This window comes from Nymphaea colorata, chromosome 9 (genome assembly GCF_008831285.2).
Source record: "Nymphaea colorata isolate Beijing-Zhang1983 chromosome 9, ASM883128v2, whole genome shotgun sequence".
Classification (NCBI taxonomy): domain Eukaryota; kingdom Viridiplantae; phylum Streptophyta; class Magnoliopsida; order Nymphaeales; family Nymphaeaceae; genus Nymphaea; species Nymphaea colorata.
In genome coordinates, this window is record NC_045146.1 from 14877399 (window position 1) to 14901582 (window position 24184).

Genomic DNA, 24184 nt, shown 5'->3' on the forward strand with positions numbered 1-24184 from the left:
TTTGCAAGAGGACTCAATCTCAAAAACGTTTATAATGTCCGGAACCCGAACCCCCCCCCCCCCCAACAAAGTGTTAACCGAAAAGGTAAAGTTGTCTTTTTCTTTAAATGAAATTTCTCAAAACAAAAACTGTCTCAATTTTTTCAAATTATAATTTCTTGCTACTCATTTGATTAAATTAATTGACAGGTGATACTCGTGGAGTTTATATTCTCGACGTCTGTATCCAAATTATATATACACATACATAAATTCAAGTAAACTTGTCGGACCTAATTTCCTTAAGGATGAGATGCAATGTTAATAATATGTTGAAATATGGTCTTTCTTCTAAGAATTGGAGTGCCTGGAGCAGAACAAAACAAAGAGAATAAGTGAAGATGAATAAAGAAAAGTATCTAAGAATATTAAATTACAGATATTTGGTTGGCCGGACCTTCCAGTAGCAACTTGTTTCACGGTCCCGTTGTTGCGTCCCAAGCGACAGAACCATTAGCTGCTCACCATAATCGCCGGCTTTGGTCGTCTTGTATTCTTGCAAGCGTTTTCAACCATTCCACTCACCAAGCCGACCCCACCTCCTGTCTGGCACTGGCACTGGCACTGGCAGCACCCCCAACCCACTTGAATGGAAAAACAAATCCCTGTTCCTTTTTTTTCCCGGTACGACCCGAATCGGTTTCAGCAAGAGAAGAACCGGTCAAGCTCCGACAGGACCGGATCGTGAGGGTAAAAACGTCACTCACGGACCATGCGGGACCATGTGAACGCGCATGGGGTCACGTGTTCGCGCTGTTCGCAGGAGCGTACGACGTCCCTGTCATTGGAAATTACGGGAAACCGTCCGTGTTTCTCCTGAACGACGATCGTGTCCCATCCCCCGTTTTAGAACGTAATCAGGACTGGATGTCCACATCCGATGGCATTTTTCTTTCGTGTTACTTAAAATCCATATCCCGAAAGCACAACTCGGAACGTTTTGTCCACCGTTCAAACATTTTATTTGTCCTTTTTTTGCCGGATATATATAACAAAGGGAGACGTAAAACTTTCTGAATCTAATAATAAATAAACGAAGAAAACAGGATAATTGACAAGTGGCACCATCGCCATGATATCTGGACCGGTTCAATTCGAACCGGGCGGCTTGTCATGGCGTGAATCGTATTGATCACTGATTTCAGAATTCTGCCTGCCCTTATTGCTCACTAAACTGTGCAAGTTTCCAGTAAACGAAAAGGTGCAGGAAGGAAAACAATGAAATTTGAAGAATAATGCCGACGCGACAAGCAAACAGAAGGGGAGGAGCAGATTCTCAGAAAAAGGAGAGAGGCCATTGGATATTCATAACCATGGTTAAAGCTTAAAATACGTCGGAGAAGTCGGTGAAAAGAAAGAGAGAAAGAAAGAAAAGGAAGGAAGGAAGGTTCAAATCACAGCACAGTGATGGCGCTATACTCCCCGTATCAGAAAAGGAAGACGACCCTCGCCAGGTTGCCACGGACGGGGAAGGGTAAATCCAAAGGGCTCTACACTTATTACCCATCCGGCGCTTTACCTTGTTAAGTAACAAACAGGAAGCGACCTGACTTCCCCACCACCAATGGAGAGTACCTGCCTACAAAGGGAAGCGCTAGGCTCCCTACATGCCGTGCCGCCTCCCTCTTTTCTGCAGTGAAAACGGCCTGTCGACTTGAAGCAGGGGCACGGCGGTGCTAACGAACACTGACCGGAAAAGGGCGGGCCCCCACCTCCCGTTCGGTAAGGCATCTGGCAGCAGGCGTCAGCGGTACTCTGAGCCACAGGGCCATTGGCCGTCGGCCGGCCTGCCGGAGAGAGGCCAGAGTACGCGCCCACAGCTGTAGCCTGTAGTGACCGGGGTACGTTGGTGGGTGCCCCCCACCTGCGGCAGCAATAATGACGCGCCAGTCTCGGACGACCAGTCAAACCCCATTTCCGTCCTCCCTCGAGGAAAAGCGACTGCGGAGCAGCTGCTGCTGCTGCTGCCTGCGACGCGCTGCAGAGCCTGCAGAGCGTCGGAAACGGAGATAGAGGAAGGTCTAAAAAAAAAATAAAAAAAAAGAAAGGGTGGGGAAAATGAAAATCTCCTTTGGGCCCACCAGCGATGGGCTTGGGCTGGCACCCACCGCCCGGCCAAAATATGACCTGCTGCGGGGCCCGCCGGCCTCCTCCTGGGTGGGCCCGGCGCTGGCCCGCGCGAAGCCGCGCGGGCCCCGCCCCCAGATCTCGCGGCATCTCCGCTCTTTGTTTCCCGCTCCCGAAAGGCCCACCACCAACCCCCCTTCATTCCCTCAAACCCTATGCGTCCAGGGAAAGCAAATTTTTTGCCTTTCCCTTTTCATCTTTTTCTCATTAAATAAAGCTTTCAAAAGGAGATGAAGGAACTTGCAGAGCAGGGGCTCGCCCACCACGTCATGGGCGGCCCCTGGGGAGCGCTGCCCCTCCCATGCGCGGTCACAAGGCCCGCCCCTCCTCCCGCCCTTTCTTTATCCGGCACCTGTCGTGTCGCCGCCGGTCGTAGGCTCTGCGCCACTGCATGGAGGGTGCTCGCAGAATGGAGACCGAAGAATCGAGCAGTCGGCTTCATCTTGAACGGGGAGTTGTGGCTTGACATCGTCATCATCGTTACTGCGTTGTGCCCACAGGGAGGCCGTCATGTCCATAGGCTGTTGGCTCCTCTGCGCGTCTTTCCATGCAAAGTCCCCCCCCACCCTACTTTTTTGCTCTCTGCTTCCAATGAGTGCACTTTTTGAGCCTGGGTTCGGCGGATATTGGTGGCGGGAGCCCATGAATCATATGTTTAAGTATAAGCAGCTGAAAGTTAAGGATATAAATGGCTACGTACACTTGCTCTAATGAAAGACGGAAGCCGCTACCTACACCTTGAACGGCTTAAGTAGAAGAGTTCTCCACAAAAATGGAAACCTCCAGCCTACATTATGGGCCACATTGCAAACCACATGCGTCTTCTATCCTTTTTCCAACTTCAGGGTGAAAAGAAGTGTTCAACTATGATTAATGTTATATTGTAACTACAGTGAAAGGTCATTGCTATTGGTTGTTTCTCGAAGAAGACGCCTGTTACCCAATAATGTTGGAGAGTAACTCCTTAAAACTTATACTTTTGAAATAGCTTCAAAAAGCATATTGTATGAATGCAACTCTCACAATGTATACATGCATTATGGAAGGCCTTGAAATGAAAAGTCATTCAGGGTTATGGAATCTCAAGTACACAAGAGGAAGCATGATATTATGCTGGTTCTTATAATGCAGTAGATATCAAAATATAACTATGAACTTTAGGTTTGAGCATTCAGACAAAATCATCTTTCCAAAGCGAAATATTTAGGACAATTATCATTTTATTGCATTTTCATGGGTTTTTCGATCAAAGGTAGGTTGACGGCTGTTTTTAACCTTTAGGTCTAATAACCGGTATATCGCAATGCCGTCCGTCATACAAAGACCTTGTGAAGTAACCAACTATTTTAAAATTAAAGACAAAAACCTCCACTCCTTACAAATTAGCGATGGACAGACACCGGTACCCACTCCCAAAGAGTGACAAATTTCTAGGTGGTCAAGTAATCTGAAGTTTAGTTTAGGAAATCACCTACCATTCTCATACCAAGGATCCTAAACTGCAACTCTGAAGTTCAGGTACTAGCTAACATCATCTTCTTCATAACTCCCAGAATGACATATACTAGTTTCCAGATCCCTGCAGTTACCTGAGTACACTTCCAAACGGGAGAGGATTTCACATCCACATACAAATTACACGATCTCCCATACCGACGCTTCCCACCACCGAGATGGTTCGACCAGAAAGCTGCCGGTTCTACACACTCCCGCCCTCAAACAACGAGGCAATTACCAACTCCACATACACCCGAGTGCAATTACAAAGAGGAGAAATACTTTCGGTTCAAATATATAAACTTCAGAACCGTCAAGCAGAGACCAAATGCATAAATTACTGTCAACCACGTCAAGATGAAGCTTTTCAAGGGAAACCAATACTTGGTTAGCTGATTAATGGATTCCGGGGGAGGCCTAAGGAAGTCCATGTTTTTATAGAGAAAAAGGAAAGCCAATTGGGAATTCACCATCTGCAACCTGTGATATAACCCATGAATATAAACCTGAAATAAAGCGCACCTAGAACAAATTTTACATGCTGAGACCACACTACGTAGGTAGCATGTGACCAGAGTTGTTTGAAGCTACTAAGCAAATGATCAGCAATTGAACGCGTTTAATTGGATAGTAAAACCTTTCAATTGAACGAGGTCTAAGTTCAAGATAAAAAATGGTCATGCCGCGGGGCTGCAGAACGAAGGCTTCCCTGCTTGCTCATTATAGCTGAAACCAAAGACCGTACCAGCCATCAACTAAATAAGACGGGGGCAAACATGCGCTTCTTAGTTCAAAACCATTATGACAAAACGCACCATTCATTTGAAAAACAGATCCGGCTTAGAATCTAAAACTATCGCCATGGTTGTCCCCTTTACAGTTTACACAAGCCGACATCGTAGCGTACAACCCAAGGCTGAGGAGGTAGCCGCACAAGATTTTATCACTTTTCCAAGAGAGTTTCATGCCTAAATTTTTCTTGGTATGTGCCCAAAAAATGACATTTTTCTTAGTATCTGCCGAAAAAATGACAATTACCATTCCCTTGTCTTGGTCAAAGAACGAAAAAATTCACCAAGTGGGACAAAGATTCAACAAACACACCTACTTATCACTTTACAGTGAACGACGTGAATACATATTTGTCTAGAGAATCTCAAACTTTATTAAAGCGAAGCTTTATTTTAAACCGGAGGACCGAATAATCCAAGAACAAAAGAATTATTATCTTACCCTTTTCTCAATCTTAGCAGTAGGCCTAACAGTTTTAAATGCATCAAATGTCATTTCGCTGCAGTTTAGACTGTTACCGGACGAGCTTTTCTCTGTACTGAAGGAAGAGCGCCTCAGGATCTCAAAGAGAGAGAGACCGGCATTAGCGTCAGGCACTTTCTTTGTGTTGCAGCCCCCAGCAGTTGCAGTCTTTGTTTTGGACTGTGAGGTACTCATCTTCATTTGCTCATCCACCAAGGTTTCTTTCTTATCCTGCCAATCAACCATTTAACTGAATATTATTTGATCAAACGGCAGTTCAGTGGAGAACATCACTTTCCCCCATAACAAAATATGACGGCGTCCTTTTTTCTTTATTTGTCAAACTAGAGGGAAATCCAGACCACTTTTTAAGATTAGCACTTAAATGATAAGTGCGGCTGATTCAAGTGAAGAGTGGCTCTGGAAAACATGGATTCAAGCAGTTCCGTATAAAGGAAAGCAGCAAATGAAGGCACGCTGTCGAATTGTGCAATCCAACGATGCACAAAAAAAAAATCCATAAAAAGAGAGTACTCCCTAAAAAGTTACACCAAAGATCAATCGGGAATCAATTTTAGCGACACCAGAACATATAACTTGCTGTACCCAAATGGTATTTGTAACTACCATGTACCATATTTATCTCATTAAACTACGCTTATCCACAATCATGACACTGGATATGACATGCTGCAGTTAACTTACCTTGACCACGTAAATGGACTTTAATATGTTACAAAATGCAGGAGCAAAAACAAACATAATTTTTCAGCATCCCTATAGAATAATATAGATCCAGAAAGCAGATGTAGTCTTTATGATCTACATGCCAAACCTTCACTGTTTTCAATCCCACATTTTCGATTGTAAAATTCATGTATACAATAGGATTTGTGAAATACTGCACAGAAAATACTGTACGGTTAGAAGGTCTATACAGCAAGATAAAGTAGATAATATCAAAAATCAGTGATTGAAAATACACCAAACAATTAAAAGGTAGACCAGTACCATTTTTGAATTCTCTGGACATTATCGAATTTGTGCAGGTCTACCGAAAACTTTTTGATGACCAAAAAATCAATGGTTAATGATACACCAAATATGTAAAGCTACGTAACCAGTAGGTGCCTTTTGACTTTTCTGGATCTTACCTCGCCTATTTGGAGTCTAGGCGAAGTCAAACAAGGTCCATGACACGCCAAAATTATCTCCAGACCAGTCATTCACCAATATCAGAAAACCTTAACCAAAAATTTTCATGATGCACCTAGCACTTATAGAAACGAGGGCCTGATGAATATGAATGAGGAGAAGAGCTTCAACAGCAAAGGATTGTGGATATTTTTAAACTAAATTTGGGGATGCTTCAGTTTTAGAAATAATATTTTACCAAAAAAAATGCCAGTTTTTACTGAAATAACGGAAACAAGTTTTAGCATCGTCATTTAACCACCTATTTGTGCAATATACACCATAAACCTAGCGGGCACACGTAAACAATTAAAATAGAAGAATCTTTTCAGTTTTTAACTAAAATAGGTGCGCATACACCATGGTTATGTGTAGAGAAAGAGATTGATTCAAAAAAAGGAACACTAAGAAAGCAAATCTGAATATAGGACTTACAGTGTGCAGATCATCAGCCATTTGAATACCACTCCTGCTGTTGCTATCTTCACGGCCAAATATAAATGATCTAACCATGTTTACTCCCAGTTTGTTGGTTGGTCTCAATGAATGGCTCTGCCCACGTCCCAGGAAAGACGACTGCAGTTAAGCAAACGGATTAAATAAATCAGAAATAGCTTCACCAATATAAACAAGTCAGCCTACCTGCCTCCCAAGGACAGTCAAACAGTATCAGTCTGGTACGACACATAAGATGTCCTACATCATTTAAAGTATGTATGGTGCACCAAATCATCATGATGAGCAGTCAAGTAATGGAAACTAAAAAAGACCGTGACAGAATTGACATATGGGAAGAGTTTCCACGGGAACCCTGGAAGAAGATCTTTAATTTTCAATGCACCGTAGATGAAAGAACAAATAAGTCAAGAGGAGAAACGCATGCAGAAGCAAAAGGATTAGAATACCTCCCCCAGGCCCCAGATTTAGCAGGAAATGCTAGTTTAGTTTTTGGGCCATCTTTAATAATTCTATTAGAGCATATTCATTCCAGAAGTTGATGAAAAAGGCAAAATAAAACTTCTATTATGAGAGTTGCAGTAAGATTCGACCAACAAAACAGCTAATGACTTTTTGCAAATGCAGAAAACCCTCCTTGGAAGGGTCCTGACAGATGAAAAAAACTACCAAGAGAAAGAAACACAAAAGCGGAATGAATTGCATTCAGATTCTTTCTTTTCAAAACCTAAGTAAATCGATCAATCAAAGCTAAATGTTCAGTGCCTTTGGCCTTGGAGAATCAATGCCTTAACAGGTACCCAAAAGAGTCAACCTATTAACAAGAATATCTCAAATTTGATTTCCTGTCAAATTTGTTCAGATCTGAAGAGAATAAAGCAATCAGTTTCCTATAAACATCAACTAAGGGTCTTAATTTCATTTTTGCAACTTTGCTGCTTCTGCATTTGAATATGAGAACGTTTCCCACATTCAACTTATCCAGCAATCCACTTTCATAACAGTTATCCAGTAATATTCCAAGCTTTTTCCCACTATTATGACAATCCCACAATCATGGAAAAGTATCAAGCACAAAGAATTCAGAAGAAACATGATATTAGTCATGACACATGCAACAAGATAGGCCCAAACCATTTTCAATTTTGCAATTATATAGTGAAAGGACTACAATTTTTTAACCAATTCAGTTAAATTTTCTTACCCTTGAAGAGCTATTGCTGTTTACTCCAGACATTAGAGAATCAAAGTAAGCTGAAAGATAACATTTTGGAACAGCGTCAGATTACAATGTTCAACAGAACTATTTTGTCATGCACAACAAGGAACAAGTACAGGACAGTACATGGAGTAGTCTTTGGCTTCTTTTTGTTATTTGGAGCAATATTCAACTTCTTTATGCGCCCAAAGACTTCTCTAGAACCATCATCTTCTTCAGGAGGTAAATAAGTTTGTTTTTCCTGCACCAGGTAAGATCCAGCTACAAATGTTACAAGCAGATGTTAACAAAACATTTGCCATTGATTCAGGCATCTAAAACACTGACACAGGAGATTGCAGTTAATATGGGAAAATGTAAGCCAATATATACCATACTCACCACAAAAAACTATTAGATAGTCTATTATTCATACGTCTTACTTTTTGAAGGTATGCCAAATATACATAAGTCGCATTTCTATCATTTTTTCGTATCCCTCTTTCTAAGCATCTCATAGCAATTTCCCACTCCCCTCAACCCAATAATTCAAATTGGGAAAGGCAGAAAAACCTAGCTTTTGACTTACAGGCAGGGCCATTGGTAATGATTGCAATGATGGACACAGGTATGATCCGGGAGCCATCTTGTCAATCAGCACATGGCCCCAACTCAATGTACTGTGCTACTTAATCATAGGTTTACTCAATAACCCAATTATTATAACGAAGACACAAAAATTTCAAATGAAATTAAAGTGCATCAGAAGTCAAAACCCAAGCCATGTTCAAGCCTTGTCATCATCTCAATGATGCTAGAAGAAAAAAACACTCACTGATTGCTGAAGGACAAGCTCGGATAAGTAACTCTGTTCAGCTTCATCTTCATCTGATGAAACATAAGCGGCCTCCCTATCTGGAAATATCTTGAAAAGATCAAGCTTCAACTTCTTATTTCTTTGAACCACTCTAGTCGGGCTTGCGCCACCTAAATCACCTTCGCTAATGGAATCCCTGTCCATGTCATAATCACTTTCTTCTTCCCCGTCTTGAGAAGGCTTTCCATTCCAATTGCATTTCAACCTTTGCAGAAGATCATCTGTAGCAGCAGCATCCTGCTCTTCGAGCCATTTCTGGTGGAGCACATCACGCTTTTCACGGTCTATGGGCATTTCTTCGTCTCCAGTTGCAATCAGATCTTCAAGCTCCTTGTCTTCATTTTCCACTTCCTCTTCTTCATCGCAATGAAGTGAGCCACCATCACTGTCTTGCTCTGCTTCATCATCCACAAAAACTTTCACTGGATCCCCTTTTGAATGACGTGCCATATCATCTTTGCCAAGAAATGGGTTGATATTTTCTTTATCATCATCTTCATCAAATGACCTGAAAAATGGAATCATATTATTGGTTTTTCCCTAAGTGTTGCACTAACAGTCATTGCATTTACCACGATCAGAAATACATCTTAAATAACTGCAGGAAAATATAAGAAATTGTCTTATCAGCAGAGAGGCACTTGTTTTTGGAGTTAACAGATAAGTATCTCCAACATGAAATCAGTACTTAAAAAAATAAACTAAAAGAAACTGTGACACCGGTTTATGAGTCTATGAAATTTAAATCATACATATCCTTGTAACTAAGTCCATAATCGCATCCTAAGTCCTAACTTAGTTTTCCATTGAAAAAAAAAATACACGCATCCAAGTTTTTAACCTTATTTGTAAAAGTAAAACAAAAATAAATTTACAACAAAATTACTACTTTTTTTAGCATTACATTACAATTTTATATATCCTTTTGACTATCCATTTTTTCACCTCATACAAGTTAATTATTTGGGCACTTTTTGTTTCATGCAATGTTAGCTGGAATGTAATGATGCAAAAAGTGAAATATTTCAATAGTTACACATTTGTATATGTTGGTCCTGCCTTTTGAAGAAATAAGCCACAATGTACATGCATAAAGTTCTGGCTACGTCATGTTCAGTACTGTTAAGTGTCAACCAGGCAGATAACGAAAAACATCAATCTATAGGAAGACAGGCAGTAAAGCAAGCATAAACATGATCGATTTATACTTATGTTGAAAAGACTACCGCAACCAGATCAAGAAACCAAAACTCGTATTTATCTTACTCGTCATCCTGTGGAACAGAGTCGAGCATCAAATTCATGTTCAACACGGAAGGAGAAAACTCATCTTCCTCTTGTGAAACCCCAGCATTAATATCCTGTTTGTCCTCTCCCAGTTGGGTATCACACAAAATGTCCTGCACCAAGACAATGCCATCAAAAAGATTCTATTTAGTGCCGCTGTGAAGCTACTGCACTAAAAGCCAGCAAGCAAAATGAATCTTTAAATCTCAAATAGAGAATGATCCGACTGACCTGAGTATCATCCAAAGCAGTCCTAAAAGCCTTCACACCTTCATCAGGTAATGCCTGGATTTATCAGACAAAAATAGGAAAAAGCATAATTTCAGAAGCCACGGGGAGTCAGCCATCTGATTAAAGTACAATAGCCCTAGACTATAGCCTCACGCAGAGCGCTATCCCCTGAAAGCTGGGTAATCCTCAAATCATTAAAATGAAAAAACAATAGATACCATTTCGAGTAAAAGAAATCACATCCAGTTATACTCACAGCATTGGCGGCAGTACCTCCGCAAGCATTACCAGGTGAACTAGGAAGAAACGATTCATCATTTACTAAGTGATCTGCCTCACATCTTATACGATCGACATGAGGGTCAGACTTTTCCTGCCCCAAGCAAATAATGAAAGTCGAGCTAAAAGAACAACCGAAAGGAGTTTGAGTAACAATGGAAAAAAAGGATGCCCGATTGGGAGACTAACCTCCTCTATCAGGTCGTGCTTTATCCCTGCAGCGTTCAAGTTCTCTTCGTCAACATTAGTGTCCCTCTCCGGTTTATCAGCACCAGCAATATCATCAGTAAACAGCTCAGCGTTCCTATTGCATTCCAACATATCGATGAGTATCAATTAGGCAATTACAAACGATTAGTTAAGGAATGAAGCCTGCATTTTCTTATCACCACCTTCGCATCAACTCAAGCTTCCTTTGACGCATCTTCTCGAGCAAGGAGGAAACTGGTTTCTTGACACCTACCACCGGTTTGAACGATGCGTCGCGAGTTTCTGAGAATTGTTTACCCAATAGGGAGAATAATATAAGAGAAAAGTAGATGATCTGGAAAACAATGTGCATGACGGAAAACAAGTAAGCGAGATACGATGAGGGAAATGGAAGACCTCGAAGGAGTCTCTGGGATTCCGCATGAAGTTGCTGCAGATAAGCCCTTCTTTCCTGCAACATCAAAGCACCTTCACATGTGGAAAGGAGGCCACAAACCTAAACCTAGCCATTTTAACAAGATAGACGATATCCTGAAGTGTAACTCAGATAAAACAACGAACGAAAATTCGAACCAAATATAACCTTCTCTAGTTTTCGTTTATTGGAAGCTGAGATGCTCCCCCTCTCGTCGTTACTTCCAACCTTAGTGTTCCTGCCCCGTTTCTTCGTCTTTCCTTCTCCGTCGGATCCGCGCCTTCTCTTTGTTTTCAAATGAGCTGAATCGGCTGATTTTGTGAAGATTCTATCCTCCCGCAACGCCCCTTGCACCTCATCTTCGCATCTGCTGCTAAAATCAGCAGCACTTGTGAACTCCTCCATATGCTCTTCTCCCCCACTATCAGGGCTATCTTCACCACCATTTTCAGAAGCCACAACACGTTCTTCCTCCCCATCGTCACCACTAGATTCGCCATCATTTTCAGAAGCCTCGTTACGTTCTTCTGCTCGATCGCCCTGCCTGCCATCAGCATCCTGCCCCAAAACCTCCATAGGTCTGGCCTCTCCATCGTTACCCCTATAAAAGGCACCGTCTCCAAAATTCTCAACCCCCTGTTCTCCTTCATCCGGTAGGCCAGAAACGTTACCAGTCTCCTCAAACCCTCCGACCTCTTCCGCAAGATCCCCCGAGACAGCAACCTCCGCCCGCCGAAAACCATCCGAATCAAACCCGTCCAGAAGAGGCGATCTCATAAACCCCGCGATTTCCTTTTCTTCCGGATTCCCGAAATCTAGGGTTTTCGAAATTGGTGTCTTGGGCTCGAGATCTGGGGCCCCAGATCTCTTGAGGCGCCTGAGCTTTCTCTGAGGCACCGGAGAAGTTTCCGCCGCTAGGTCGATCAGGTCGTCTCCGTCCTCAGCCATTGCCTTCTATGAGACAGAGATCGAGATGGGGAGAGAAAGAGAGAGAGAGAGAGGGAGCCAGGCAAAAGAATTCAGATCGCTTTATATACGGTTAGAGGAACTCATGGAGGGAAAAGAGAGACAACTTGAAACCGCGCATTTTGAGGTTTGGCGCCAAAATTCTTTCCTAAAAAACATTAAACTTTTTTTTCCAGAGCACGCACTTTTGTCGTAATTCAAAATTGCGCCTCGTATTTTTTTGTTCGCTGTTACTTTCCTGGAACGAGTATGAGACTGCCATTGCGACTCTCCTTCACTTCATTGAGTTCGAACCAAAATAGGAGGAAGACCCATTTTGATCTTCATGACAATTTTCAAAACACGCATAAGATTTGACGATAATAAAAGTGCACATTTTTATATTGTTGAAAAAGCAAGTAAATGTTGCATCATTGACACTCGATTGCTTATTTAAATCTAGGTTATCACCACCCTAACTTGGGCCAAATAGACAAAATAAATTAAATAACATGAGTTCATGCATGTTTAATAGCATCTAAACTGTTATAATTTATTTCAATGCATAAGTTTCGTGGATAATATTGTATCAATTCAACAAAATAATTATCTTGTAAAAGCAATTGTTGGATGACATTTCAAAAACTTGGTTTTGTTAGAACCTGGTTTATTAATCACTTTTTCGAAACTTGGTTTGCCTGTTTGGATCACAAGGCGAAAGCCATGTTTTCAATTTTCAAAACTTTTTTTTTTTAATGGTAGGAGATAGATCTGTGATGTCCAACAATCAACAAGTCTTTAAAAATATACTTTGTTCTTTATTTGCAGGATTTCCATTTGAAAGGTTTTTTTTTGTTCGTCTCGAAATATTTCAACAAATAAAGTCAATATGGGAAAACAATATCTCTGAGCGGATTTGATTCGACTCGGTTCAAAATAAACAATTAAAGGAGAGTTGGAGAGTCGGATTCCATTTTCAGACATGAAGAGTATGGCCATATGATTCCGAGGTGGAATCCAAATCCCGGAGTTTCATTTCCCAGGAATCCAATTTCAACAAGGGTGAGGGGAAGAGGAAGGAGTAATGCTTGCGAATCGTGCACTCGAGCAAGTTTCTTACATCTGACCCTTTAATTTTCCTCCAGCCAGTGGGGACGGAGAAGCGGGAAGTGAAGGTTCGCGGCTCCATTTTCTCTGAGAGGCAGTCTAGGGTTCGAATCCGGCCGGGCGAGAGGAGGCAGCGGATTCAGGCCGCACGGACGGGAAAAATACGTCGTGGAGGGCGAGAGAAGCATGGAGAGCGCACTAGCAAGCGCTGCGTGCATCGCCGATCAGAGGCAGAAGGTCGAACAATACAAACACATACTCGCGTCAGTGTTTTCCACCAACAACGCGGCGGATGCGAAGAAATTGATCGACCACTGTAATTTTTTTTTTTTTTATGTTTCCGTTTTGTTTTCTGACCGGACAATGAACAATCGATGTTCCTTAAATGAAATTTCGGTGCGATTGGTGGCAGTGGTGTCGGACGACGTTCCATTGGTCGTGTCGAGGCAGCTGCTTCAGGCATTCGCGCAGGAACTAGGAAGGTTGGCCCCGGAGATGCAGAAGGAGGTGTCGCATTATGCGCTGGTTCAAATCCAACCGCGCGTCGTCTCCTTCGAGGAGCAGGTCCAGTTCAAAACTTTAGAGACTCCACTTGTAAATGCGTTTTCCCAATTTCCGTGAGTGAGTCTGCAGTTCGAATTTTCTACGTGAGATAGCTAGGCTATAGTTTGGACGTTCTCCATTTGTTCTTAAAACGTGAAGCATCATGTGAAAATTCTGAATCATTTCGTCTGATAAGATGGTACAAGTTAAGAAACATGCATGTTTCATCCAATTATAATATGTGCGCTTACAACCACTCGAGAAAGTAGATCCTTTCCACGATTTTGTCCAGGGCAGCGAACTCGAGTAAGTGTGAACTGCGATTCCTCATCCCACCTGAGAATTTTCTCGACTGAAATTTCTGAAAGTCGATTGCTAGACTGATGCATGGTCCACTCTTCTCAAATGTGCTAGCTTATATTACTTGATGCAAAAACACTAGCAAGCATGTTGTCATAGTGTCCGGCTTTCAAGAAATGAAAGTTGGCTTCAATCTAAGTTATTGTTAAGCCTAAACTTCAGATCATTGTTCAATGAGTGTAACAAGTCTAGCGATGTTTGGTGTGGACATTGTCAAGCGTTACTTTTCTATCCAAGTCTGCCGGATTTGCAAGTTGGAACGATTTTATTGCCCTCAGAAGCTTGCTATAGTCTCGACATGTTTGACTTAGGAGGGAAAAATCTCTCCTTCCCTTGATGACCCTGAATAGGCAAACATGTGCTTGAAATGGAAGGATGACCCAGTAGAACTTGACTAAAAGTTTTGTCTTGTTTGGCATATTAGAGAGGTGGTGTGCATTACTTTAGGTTGCTAAAGCTTTTGCATGCAATTAAAGAGGGCCTTGAAGAAGGTAACGCCGCGATGGAAGTACATGCACTTCCATTTACTTTCCTGAACACTGGTGAGCCACATTTGGCATGTGGATGTTTCATGTATGTTACATGGAAAAATTGTATGATTCGTAGTGGTTAAGATGGCTTTTAAATGTTTAATGCTCAAAATTTATTCACATGGCTACAACTTTGATTCAGCTCTCTTGGTTGAACACCCATGCACCAAGAAGCAGTGAGAAACATTGAGCATATCTGCGTGCTGTCTCTAATTTGTATATGAGTCAGGCGGCACTCAAGATTGTTTCATGCATGGCATTGGGAGAGGGAAAAAATTGCTGCTTGTTATACTGAGGTTTTTTGTGAATATTCGAAAGTGGATGATGCAAAGGTTCTTTATTACATGCTGGTCTACATAGCAGAAGAAGCAGCATTTCTGTGGCACATGGAAGTCTTGTTAATAAAACCTTTTCAGTTGTAGCCAATATCTTATTATGAATAATTCCGACAACTTTGGAAGGAAAAGAGGCATTCACCTATTACAGAGATGGTGCCATTTGATTCGTGTGTGATGAACCAAACGAAGCAGTTATGTAAGTGGATTACCTATGCCTGATTGCAGCACTAATCAGTTAGCTGGCAATTATATACTAGTTTTGGTCAGACAGCTTTGTTGGGACAGAGCAAGTGAAGTTCATTATTTGGTTGCTATTGTCTGCTCCATATGCACTCTAAAAATCTGGCTGATCTGTGAGACTTGAATGCATCGTGCATTTACATCTATTGAATATTTTCTTCATTCTGGTTAGCCCCAGAACTGTTCAAGCTTTGCAAATTTTCTTAAGGACATATTGTACTAGGAGAAAAGCACTTGAATAACATTAAATGCCATGCTGTTGGGTCAACAGTAGCGGATCATCATTAAAATTAAATGAGTTGGTTCATTCATGCTCTAAAAGTGTTAGTTACTTCAGGATGGTACAAACTACAAACTGACAGTGGTTTCCTTTGCCAGCATTTCATACACTCACTTTTCTACCTGAGCAAAATTCGTTCTAATTCTTATTGTTATAAGTTCTGCTAACTTTATGATGACCTGAACTTGAAGAGTGCTAGGATACAACCTGCTGGTTTACCCACTTCAGCTCACACCAAAAAGGGCTGTAAACCAGGACACTGGATAGTATGAGGGCCACATACACATGACAATGAAATTTCCTCTAAACGTTGAAATTGTTGGGTCACTCCATTGGGATATTAAAAATTACTTCCCCTAGAGAATTTTGGACCTAGGGTCCAAGTTTTGTACATGACTTCATTTACAACTTGGGTGATCTGTCTCAAAACTGAGCTCGAGATTTGACCTAATGGATTTCAACTGGGTCAATATTTTGCTTTGATTTGCACCCCAAGAGAGTTCAGGCAAGGACATAAGAATTCCCAGTTCTAGGCATATATGGCCATCAAAGTTCATCAAAAGCCTAAATATAAGATTATTCTTAAGCCACTCCCACACTTGGAAAGTTATGGATGTTATGGATTTTGATTAGTTATTGTTTGTTGATTTATTTTTTTATTACTTTTTCTTGCTTACCAATACTTGCAGATGATTTTGAAGTTTAACTGAGTATATAGCCACCAATATCAGTCTGAATCATATCCTGACAAGGTAAATTGGTGCATTACTTCTTTACGTACCAAATCAATAAAATTTTGACACTTGTTATTATTCAAAAGCAAACAAGAAAAAAAATAAAAACATTCAATGAGTTATCTGAGCAATATGAAGAAAACGTAGAAAATTATAACACAGATTCATAACTAAAATCCGGGATCAATGTTAATGTAAGAAGTAAGATGCTAAAATGTTGTTTTTCTCTTGTATTTCCTTCTGATCCAGTTATTGATGTTTTTGACAATGTCAAAAGCAGTATATTCTTGAAATCTTTATTGTTGATGTCCTGTTTGTTTGTCAATTTCTGTAACATTTAGGTGTTAATTATTAGAGAGAAACTTGCTGAACTATATGAATCTGAAGAACAGTGGTCAAAAGCAGCTCAGATGCTTAGCGGCATTGATCTTGATTCTGGAATAAGGTCTGCTTAATTATTTTCTGGCATTGGCACATATTGATTTCACTGCATACCTTGAGATGGAAGAATATGCTCTCACTTGGCTTTGCTGCATATGTTTCTTCCTAATCAGAATGGTTGATGAGACATATAAACTTGCAAAATGTGTCCAAATAGCTCGTCTTTATCTTGAGGTACGTGGTACTTGCCTTTACCTGCAGTTCATCATTTCAAATGTGGAAATATATTAATTCTTTGGTTATTGAATAGGATGATGATGCTGTAAACGCAGAAGCTTTTATTAACAAAGCTTCCTTCTTGGTCAGCAGTAGCCAACATGAAACATTAAATTTACAATACAAGGTCACGACTTCTTTTTGCTCTCAATGTATTTTATCTGCATGTATGAACAATGTGATTGTTGGGAGATTTTAACATGGCAACCCCCTGGTGAGGCACACCTAGACAACTCTTTCTGCTTCTCCATTGAATGAGGAAAGGGATAAGGTGAGATGTCTGGGTTGTCTGGATTGGGGTTGTTGTGTTCAAGTTCCCTATGATTACTATTCTAAATAATGCATGTCTTTTATGTTAACAGGTCTGTTATGCACGAATCTTAGATCTCAAGCGCAAATTTCTTGAAGCTGCCCTGCGTTATTATGACATTTCTCAGATAGAGAAGCGCCAAATTGGGGATGAGTATGTTCTGATTTCTGATCTCATCTTGTTTGCTTCTATGGCTATGTATAATGGTCATACCTTATCATATTTCATTGTGTTATAGCATGTTCAGACAATCTTTCTCGAATAAAGGCCTGTTTATAATCTGAGAAATAAATGCACAGAAACAGAACTCCTTATCTTTCATTGGGGATTATACACGAGTCGTGCCTAAGGGGAAATATGAAAAGTGTGTCAGGAATGTGTTTCTTTGGCATTTGACCAAAATATGTACTTGGCATATGACTATGCATGATTTATTCTTATTAACAATCTCAAGCTCCATCAGTTCCTGCAATGCTTATACATTCAAGTGCTAGATCATGTATTTGCTCCAACTTTTTGTTTCTTTACCTCATATGGACTGTTCTTAGTGGGAAGCTCCATAAAAATTGTTGTAACATGTGACATTCTTGTGGTACTCCTATTTATAGAGTGAATCGGAAGTAAACAAATAATGGAATTTATAGAGTTACCAGAAGTAGTATACATAATTGGCAAGTGTGGTTCCCTTTCTAGCTGCTTTGGGAATGAGAAACATCGCACTTTTGGAGTGCCTAGGGGAATTCTAGTTTGACAAATGCTGCCCGTTAATTTTTGTATGAATCATTTGAAGAAAATGTTCCTTGTTAGTGTATTGCACAATATCATTTTATGGTCTCTATTAGTTTCCTAACCACAAGTTGTATTTTCTTTATCGGTGAAGAAAGCAGTCATACTTTTTTTGTTCTACTCGCTTCTCACTCACTTAGTCTGCTTTTTTCTTCTTAATATTTTTTCTTTCTACTACCAATTTATTTTATTTCCTATTCATTTCCTGCGCGCTTCATGATTCACTTCCTGATTCACTTGTGGCTTAGTTCTTGCTTCCTAGAATTTTTCTAATCTCACTGCCTGCAATCGCTTTTCGTTGCTTTGCTTTTTAGTCCACCTTCTGCAGTCAGTAATTTGAATACTGTGATCCTGATTGGATGACGGTCTAATGAGTATCTGGTTGGATGATTACATATTCAATGGCTTTGTGAAATTAAGAAAAATTTTGATGCTTGTTTGTTTTTTGGTTTTTGTTTTGTTTTGTTTCTTTTAAGATTTGAAGATTGACATGTCATACTTGATTATAGTTGCAAGATCTCTCAACCATTATGCCCCAGGTTATACATATCATCTCAATATAGCCTGCTTTAGGTTTTGCTATCTGGGCACTGATGTATGGCAAAAGTACAGGATTTTATATTCAATTAGCATGTCTACAGCGTTACTGTGCCGGATATACTGTTATATGTGTATTATTCAGTTGTACAGTTGTACTTTACATTGTGATGGAAGCCTTATAATCTTTGAGTTCCTTCCACATTCTTTATCTGTACCTTTTTGCACATTGATCACATGCTGATTGGTTTTGGGTTCTCGTTTTCTCAACGGTCCGGCATCAGGGTGATTGATGAAGAAGCACTGGAGCAAGCACTGAGTGCTGCAGTCACCTGCACCATCTTGGCTGCAGCTGGTCCACAACGTTCAAGAGTTCTTGCCACCTTGTATAAGGTTGTCTTTCTTTCCTATTGCTAACTGCAATATTATTAGCACTATTTCCTTGCTTCCTACCAAATTTAAATTTTTTTACTTGAGTGTTTTTTTTTCTCCTTAAGAATTGGTACATGTATTGTCTAGCGTACAGTATATTGTCCAAATGCAATGAACCATATTTCTGATTAATGTTTCTCCAGGCAAAGTCTATATGAAACTTGTGCATATTAATGTTGCTTTCAACTTGTAGAATTAGTAAACTTCATTCGAAATCCTGCAGTATTTCTTCATACAAAATAAGAGCGCCATTTCTGGTTACTGTTCTGGTGCGATTCTTCTGCATAACTTCAACTGGTGTTCATACATGTTGTCTTTATTCATGGCAGCTAGATTTAGCAAATTTGTGGCTTTTAAGCATTTACCCGGCAATAGTGTTTTGCTCTTTTGATGTATAAAGTTAAATATTTCATTGATGGCATTTCCATTACATGTCCGTTTCTTCTTGGTTCCATGTGGTTGTGTTCCATGTCTTTTACAAGCACTTTTCAAGGAAATTGACAGACATCTTCCAGTTCTTTTCTGTTGGTTTTTCTTCGAAAGTTTTCATATATTATTCTTATGGCAATGGTTCTTGCTTTATCTGCATCCCTTTGTGAGAATGTCTTCCATTCCCTATGTTAACCCCCCTCCCCCCCCCAAAAAAAAAAAATTATTGGTTCCAGGATGAGAGGTGTTCAAAGTTGAAGATCTACCCAATCCTTCAAAAGGTAAACTAGTGAGAATAATCTTATCGCAGTTTGAGTGAATTATTTGTTGGCTTCATCATTCATGCCTAAAGGTGTCTTTCATGAGATTGAATTTCCATTTTGGGCACTTTTTTAGGTATATCTAGAGAGAATATTGCGAAAGCCAGAAATTGATGCTTTTGCTGAAGAACTAAAGGCTCATCAGGTGGTGTATTCTCTCCCTCGCCAAAGTCTTTTGGAAGAGCGATGATTAGTTGGATGCATTTTTAGAATTTTATTTTGTTTTTTCAACAGAAAGCTCTTTTGCCTGATAATTTCACTGTGCTGGATCGTGCTATGATTGAACATAATCTTTTGAGCGCAAGCAAGCTCTATACAAATATAAGGTTTTTGTTAAATTTGACCATCTTACTGATTCTGTTTGAAGCTTCACCTTAGTTTATTCTTATGCTTAAGTTCTAAGTTTCTAACTGCTCCAGCTTTGAAGAGCTTGGCCAGCTACTTGGGATTGCTCCTCAAAAGGTACACATGGATGTCTGCTTTGATGTTTTTATTTTATCTTGTTAATGGAGTTGGACAATGTTGGAATGGCTTTTGATACTAATGTGATACTTTTTGGAGGATTAAGTTAGCCACAGTGTGTCTGGAACAGAACATTTTCCCAGTTTCTAATGTTTTTTTGGTGACAATTTTATAATTGCTGGCTGAGTTGTTCCATGAGTCAACTGTTAAATCCTAGTGGGGGTGCACTGGAAATAAAATATTAAAAGTACTTAGTTGATCAACAATAAATATTTGATGCAAACTATTGGCTATGTCTTCAGCTATTTACGCATGATAAGTTAGAAGGGCAATTTTTCTCTTGTTGCAAAACAGTGGTCTATGGTTTGATGGGAAAGCATTAAATTTGAGCAATATGGATGGCGCTTCAAGCCTTCAAGTAGTATCAGTTCTGTGTTTTTTGTAGGTTTTGTTCGTGGAACTATGAGACATGGTTCAACAACGACTAATTTATAGTCCATGCTTTATTAGTAACTGGCCTGAGGTTAGTTCCTCTCGTTACTAATTTAAGTACTCTATAAAAATTGGCTATAAGGCTCCAAAAGGAACCATTCTTTGATGGAGTCCATTCTTGTGGCCATCAGATCATCGTTCTGGATGTAGGCCCTCAAGCACCTTAGTGGCTTTTACCCACTAGTTCATAATATGCAGGGTAAATAGTGAATTTGGTAACATGCTTGTACTATTTTTTTCCCAGTGATGTGACAATTTTGGGATGGAAGAGATGACATCATTGGCTGTCAAATAGTACGAGACATTTTATAGAGGTTTTCTTGGATTCTCGGGTTATACATGATTTTACAGGGATTTGCCATTTGGAAAAAGGTTAACGTTTGATTTTGCTTTCTTTTCAATAATGTGTTTTGACACTTTCGTTGGGTCCTTTTTCTTGCTGGAGTTTACTGATGCCGTGAGCATTAATAGAATTACTTTTGAAGTATTTAATGTTACTTTGACCTCATCATCCTGAGAAATTTTGTTCATTCTGACAAAAGGTTTCTGGTTCTCAGATAAATGAAGTGTTCAAAAACCTTATATGGGTTTAGTACTTGATAGCTGTTGTTTCTCTCCATCAGAAACCGACTCTTAGGATAAAAGTTTGTGATGGTTTGATTCCAAGAAGCTTTTTTTAATGACGTTTATACTGACCACAGGCCGAGAAGATAGCATCAAAGATGATATATGAAGATAGAATGAGAGGTTCTATTGATCAGGTATACACTTTACTGTCCTCATCAAGGTAGCCTAGTTCTATTTGAGAGGTCAACATTTTTCAAAATGGAAGTTGTATTGGAATTCCTCATTCACGACTGCTGAAGGAAGAGACTATGTTATTGACGTAATGTACATCTTAAATTTGAATTGCCACCGCATGCATCCATGACTTGGAACGTTTCCAGTGGCTTGCATCTGGCAAGTGGTTGGGAGCCGTATGTGAAGATATCATACCTCATAGCAAATTGTGCTTTGCTTCGCTTGTCATGTTGAATGTGTCCTGCGCCATCTAATTGCTTTTACCCGAGCTGAAATCTTTTAATCTACAAATGTACCTCGCCTATTCGAGTCAGCATCTTAATATTTTATGGATATAATTATGCCATCTATTGAACCGGTCTTGCAGGTTGAGTCAGTCATTCACTTCGAGGATGATACAGAAGAGCTGCAACAGTGGGATCAGCAGGTTGGTTGTATTAGCTGAAATAACATGACGCCTGTGGCTCTATTAAAGAATTGCGTTTGATTTCTTTTGGTGAATTGGCATTTGCAGATTGTTGGAGTGTGTCAGGCCTTAAATGATATTCTTGATAGGATGGCGAAAAAGGGTCTCAATGTAGCAGTCTGAGTTGTTTATGGCGCAGAATTTACAACTGGCATATGTCCCTTTTGGAAGGCGTGAATCGGTGTTGTATTAGCTTTCATTGTCTCAAGCCTTCGCATCCCTTTCCTTCGATATCATTTTTCTAGGTTGGAAATTGACAGTTTTGGCGTTTTCTCTTTGAAGCGCATAAGAAGTTTCTCACATGATGGTTTACTTGTGGGGGGTTGGGAAGAGCCGGCAGCACATCAAACAAACAGCACATTGCTTCTCGAATGTTTTAGTAGTCCTTGTTTTTGAACTTCAGGTGTATCTAGCTTTTTTAAAAATCAAACAATGAAAATAGATGGCGTGGGTTTGATCGAAGTTATCAGGTCACGTAGGATGTTATGCCGCTTATCAACTTTATGTTGGCAGTGATTTTGAGGAGATAGAAAGTTGAAGGAAAGGCTTTCTGCCCCAAATAGTTATATTAAGGATAAAAACTTGCCAAGCGCCAAATGGTTGTAACAAAGTTTTAGCAAATGGATATATACATAATCTAATGCAGTGGTGGCTTCAGTACAGTAATGTCCACACTAGGCCTTCCAAAAGATACTGCATTATTAAGGGGGTGCTGCTGCATGCTATTCACTGAGCCAAACAATGCAAAAACATATAACAACATTGTTTGAAAAATCACAAACAAAACTATAAATGCAAAGATAAAACTATGGAGCCGGAAAATTTCTCATCTTTCTTCTGTTCTTGGAAATGGGTAATCATTTGCTTCACAAACACTGCCACCGACCAGCTGCCTCTCTCTTTGTTCCCATGTCGGCGAGTTCGTAAAAGACGGTTCTACTACTCCGAATCATGACCACTCTCGCACCACTCACGGCCTCTTCCCCCATCACTTCCTTTTCCTCAAATTCCTCCATTCGAGGAATAGGATGCCTCCAAAAAAACAATCTTGCTCACCTTCCAAAATTCAGTAAATGCGAACCACTTGATTCTCTCCCATCCGACTTTATTCTCTCCCATCCGGCTTGTGGAGAGACAGCAGGCCCTCTCTCGTCGGCCTTTTTCTTGTCCAGCCCTCTCCCTTTCCGACGGGAGGGGCCGGCAGTCACCCTCCTCGTGCACGACGAATTGTTCGGAACAGAAGCAGCGCGCTACTGTAATGTTAGCAGGGTATTTTTTTGTCATAAAAAAGGAAAACATTTCCCATCCATCTCCATAAACGGATGGTGGTCACGTGTGAATAGATATCAAACATTAGGGTTCTCTTTGTTCATTTCTAAACCTTGAGGGACTCTTTGTTGTTTTGTAATTTTTTCTTGAAAAATTCATGCTTCTTAAATGCGTTCTATTTTTTTTCTATCTGACAGGATTTATCAGGAATTTCGGAAATATGAGCCTTGTATTGGAGATTAAGCTGAACCTTTGACTTTTAAGTGAAAGTTTCTTTTCCTATGCTGTCATTTGAGACAGGTTTAACAATTCTTATTTTTTTGATAATGTGATACTCGAAACAAGGACTACAAGGGCGAAGTTCATAGTCAATATGTACGCTTGACTGATATTTATTTTTTCAGCCGTGTAAGACATTGTTCGAAACGACATTCATGTGCAAGAAGCTGTTTAATCTACATCAGATTCGCAAGTCCGCAAATTGATGTCCAAACATGAATAGAGAAATGTGAAACATGCATATGAGAATGACAATCCCAAGTTATACCTTCAAGACTGTATTGTGCAATTTGAGAGACAGAGGGCAGTGCTCCTCACCGACGCTCTCTTGGAATATGATTTTTAGATTTATGAAAACTAAGATATCTGTTTTTTTGGCTTGCTGAAGTTGTTTATTATGAATCCAACTGGATGAACACAGTCGAAATGACCAAAATTAGGAGAATGTTAAAAAAGATGAAAACTTATATAAATTGAATTTCATCAAGTGACAAAAAAAGTAAAAAGGGCTTTCTTGTATATCATACTTTTGGGCATCATCAGCTTTTCTCTCATCTCTTTCTCTCTTGTTGTTATTGTAACTGAAGGACTTCTTGTCCCCAAATTTTAATATTGATTCCAATTTTATCGGCTTATCTCTCTCACACATACACATAAAGATGTGTATGTGTGTGAGTGTACACCAGAAACAAAAACCATACTACATAGAAAGGATTATTGATGCATTTTTATACGTATAGTGAAACCTTAAAAAGTTTATGAGTATAGCATGCAACGAGCCAAACAGTAATTTCAAATTCCCT

General features: G+C 40.0%; 2 protein-coding genes across 3 annotated transcripts; one reads left to right on the plus strand and one right to left on the minus strand.

The window, feature by feature from the left end:
- Positions 1 to 4825: 4825 nt before the first annotated feature.
- Positions 4826 to 12074, minus strand: LOC116260079 (uncharacterized). The gene is made up of 12 exons (XM_031638163.2): positions 11233 to 12074; positions 11046 to 11100; positions 10832 to 10931; positions 10629 to 10743; positions 10417 to 10533; positions 10161 to 10214; positions 9909 to 10042; positions 8601 to 9150; positions 7913 to 8027; positions 7772 to 7821; positions 6547 to 6687; positions 4826 to 5148 (listed from the first exon to the last, which is right to left on the minus strand). The coding sequence occupies exons 1-12, from the start codon at positions 12010 to 12012 to the stop codon at positions 4888 to 4890; spliced, it is 2472 nt and encodes an 823-aa protein (XP_031494023.1). The 5' UTR covers positions 12013 to 12074; the 3' UTR covers positions 4826 to 4887.
- Positions 12075 to 12988: 914 nt separating this feature from the next.
- On the plus strand, positions 12989 to 22295 carry LOC116261410 (COP9 signalosome complex subunit 4). 2 transcript variants are annotated; one of them, XM_031640147.2, is made up of 15 exons: positions 12989 to 13071; positions 13155 to 13432; positions 13529 to 13680; positions 16483 to 16586; positions 16696 to 16756; positions 16833 to 16925; positions 17161 to 17261; positions 18716 to 18824; positions 19529 to 19573; positions 19689 to 19757; positions 19847 to 19938; positions 20032 to 20074; positions 21268 to 21327; positions 21735 to 21794; positions 21882 to 22295. In XM_031640147.2, the coding sequence occupies exons 2-15, from the start codon at positions 13303 to 13305 to the stop codon at positions 21954 to 21956; spliced, it is 1194 nt and encodes a 397-aa protein (XP_031496007.1). In that variant the 5' UTR covers positions 12989 to 13071; positions 13155 to 13302; the 3' UTR covers positions 21957 to 22295. The 2 variants fall into 2 exon arrangements, with proteins under 2 accessions (XP_031496007.1, XP_031496006.1); XM_031640146.2 differs by having other exon boundaries at positions 13006 to 13432.
- Positions 22296 to 24184: the final 1889 nt, after the last annotated feature.

Coding starts and splice junctions, on each gene's coding strand:
- LOC116261410 (XM_031640147.2), top strand. CDS start 13,303: ATGGAGAGCGCACTAGCAAGCGCTGCGTGCATCGCCGATCAGAGGCAG. Junction 16,587..16,695: donor GATCTTGATTCTGGAATAAG/GTCTGCTTAATT, acceptor CTTCCTAATCAG/AATGGTTGATGAGACATATA. Junction 18,825..19,528: donor TTCTTGCCACCTTGTATAAG/GTTGTCTTTCTT, acceptor TATTGGTTCCAG/GATGAGAGGTGTTCAAAGTT.
- LOC116260079 (XM_031638163.2), bottom strand. CDS start 12,012: ATGGCTGAGGACGGAGACGACCTGATCGACCTAGCGGCGGAAACTTCT. Junction 10,215..10,416: donor GAGGTACTGCCGCCAATGCT/GTGAGTATAACT, acceptor TGATAAATCCAG/GCATTACCTGATGAAGGTGT. Junction 10,043..10,160: donor CTGCTTTGGATGATACTCAG/GTCAGTCGGATC, acceptor GTCTTGGTGCAG/GACATTTTGTGTGATACCCA.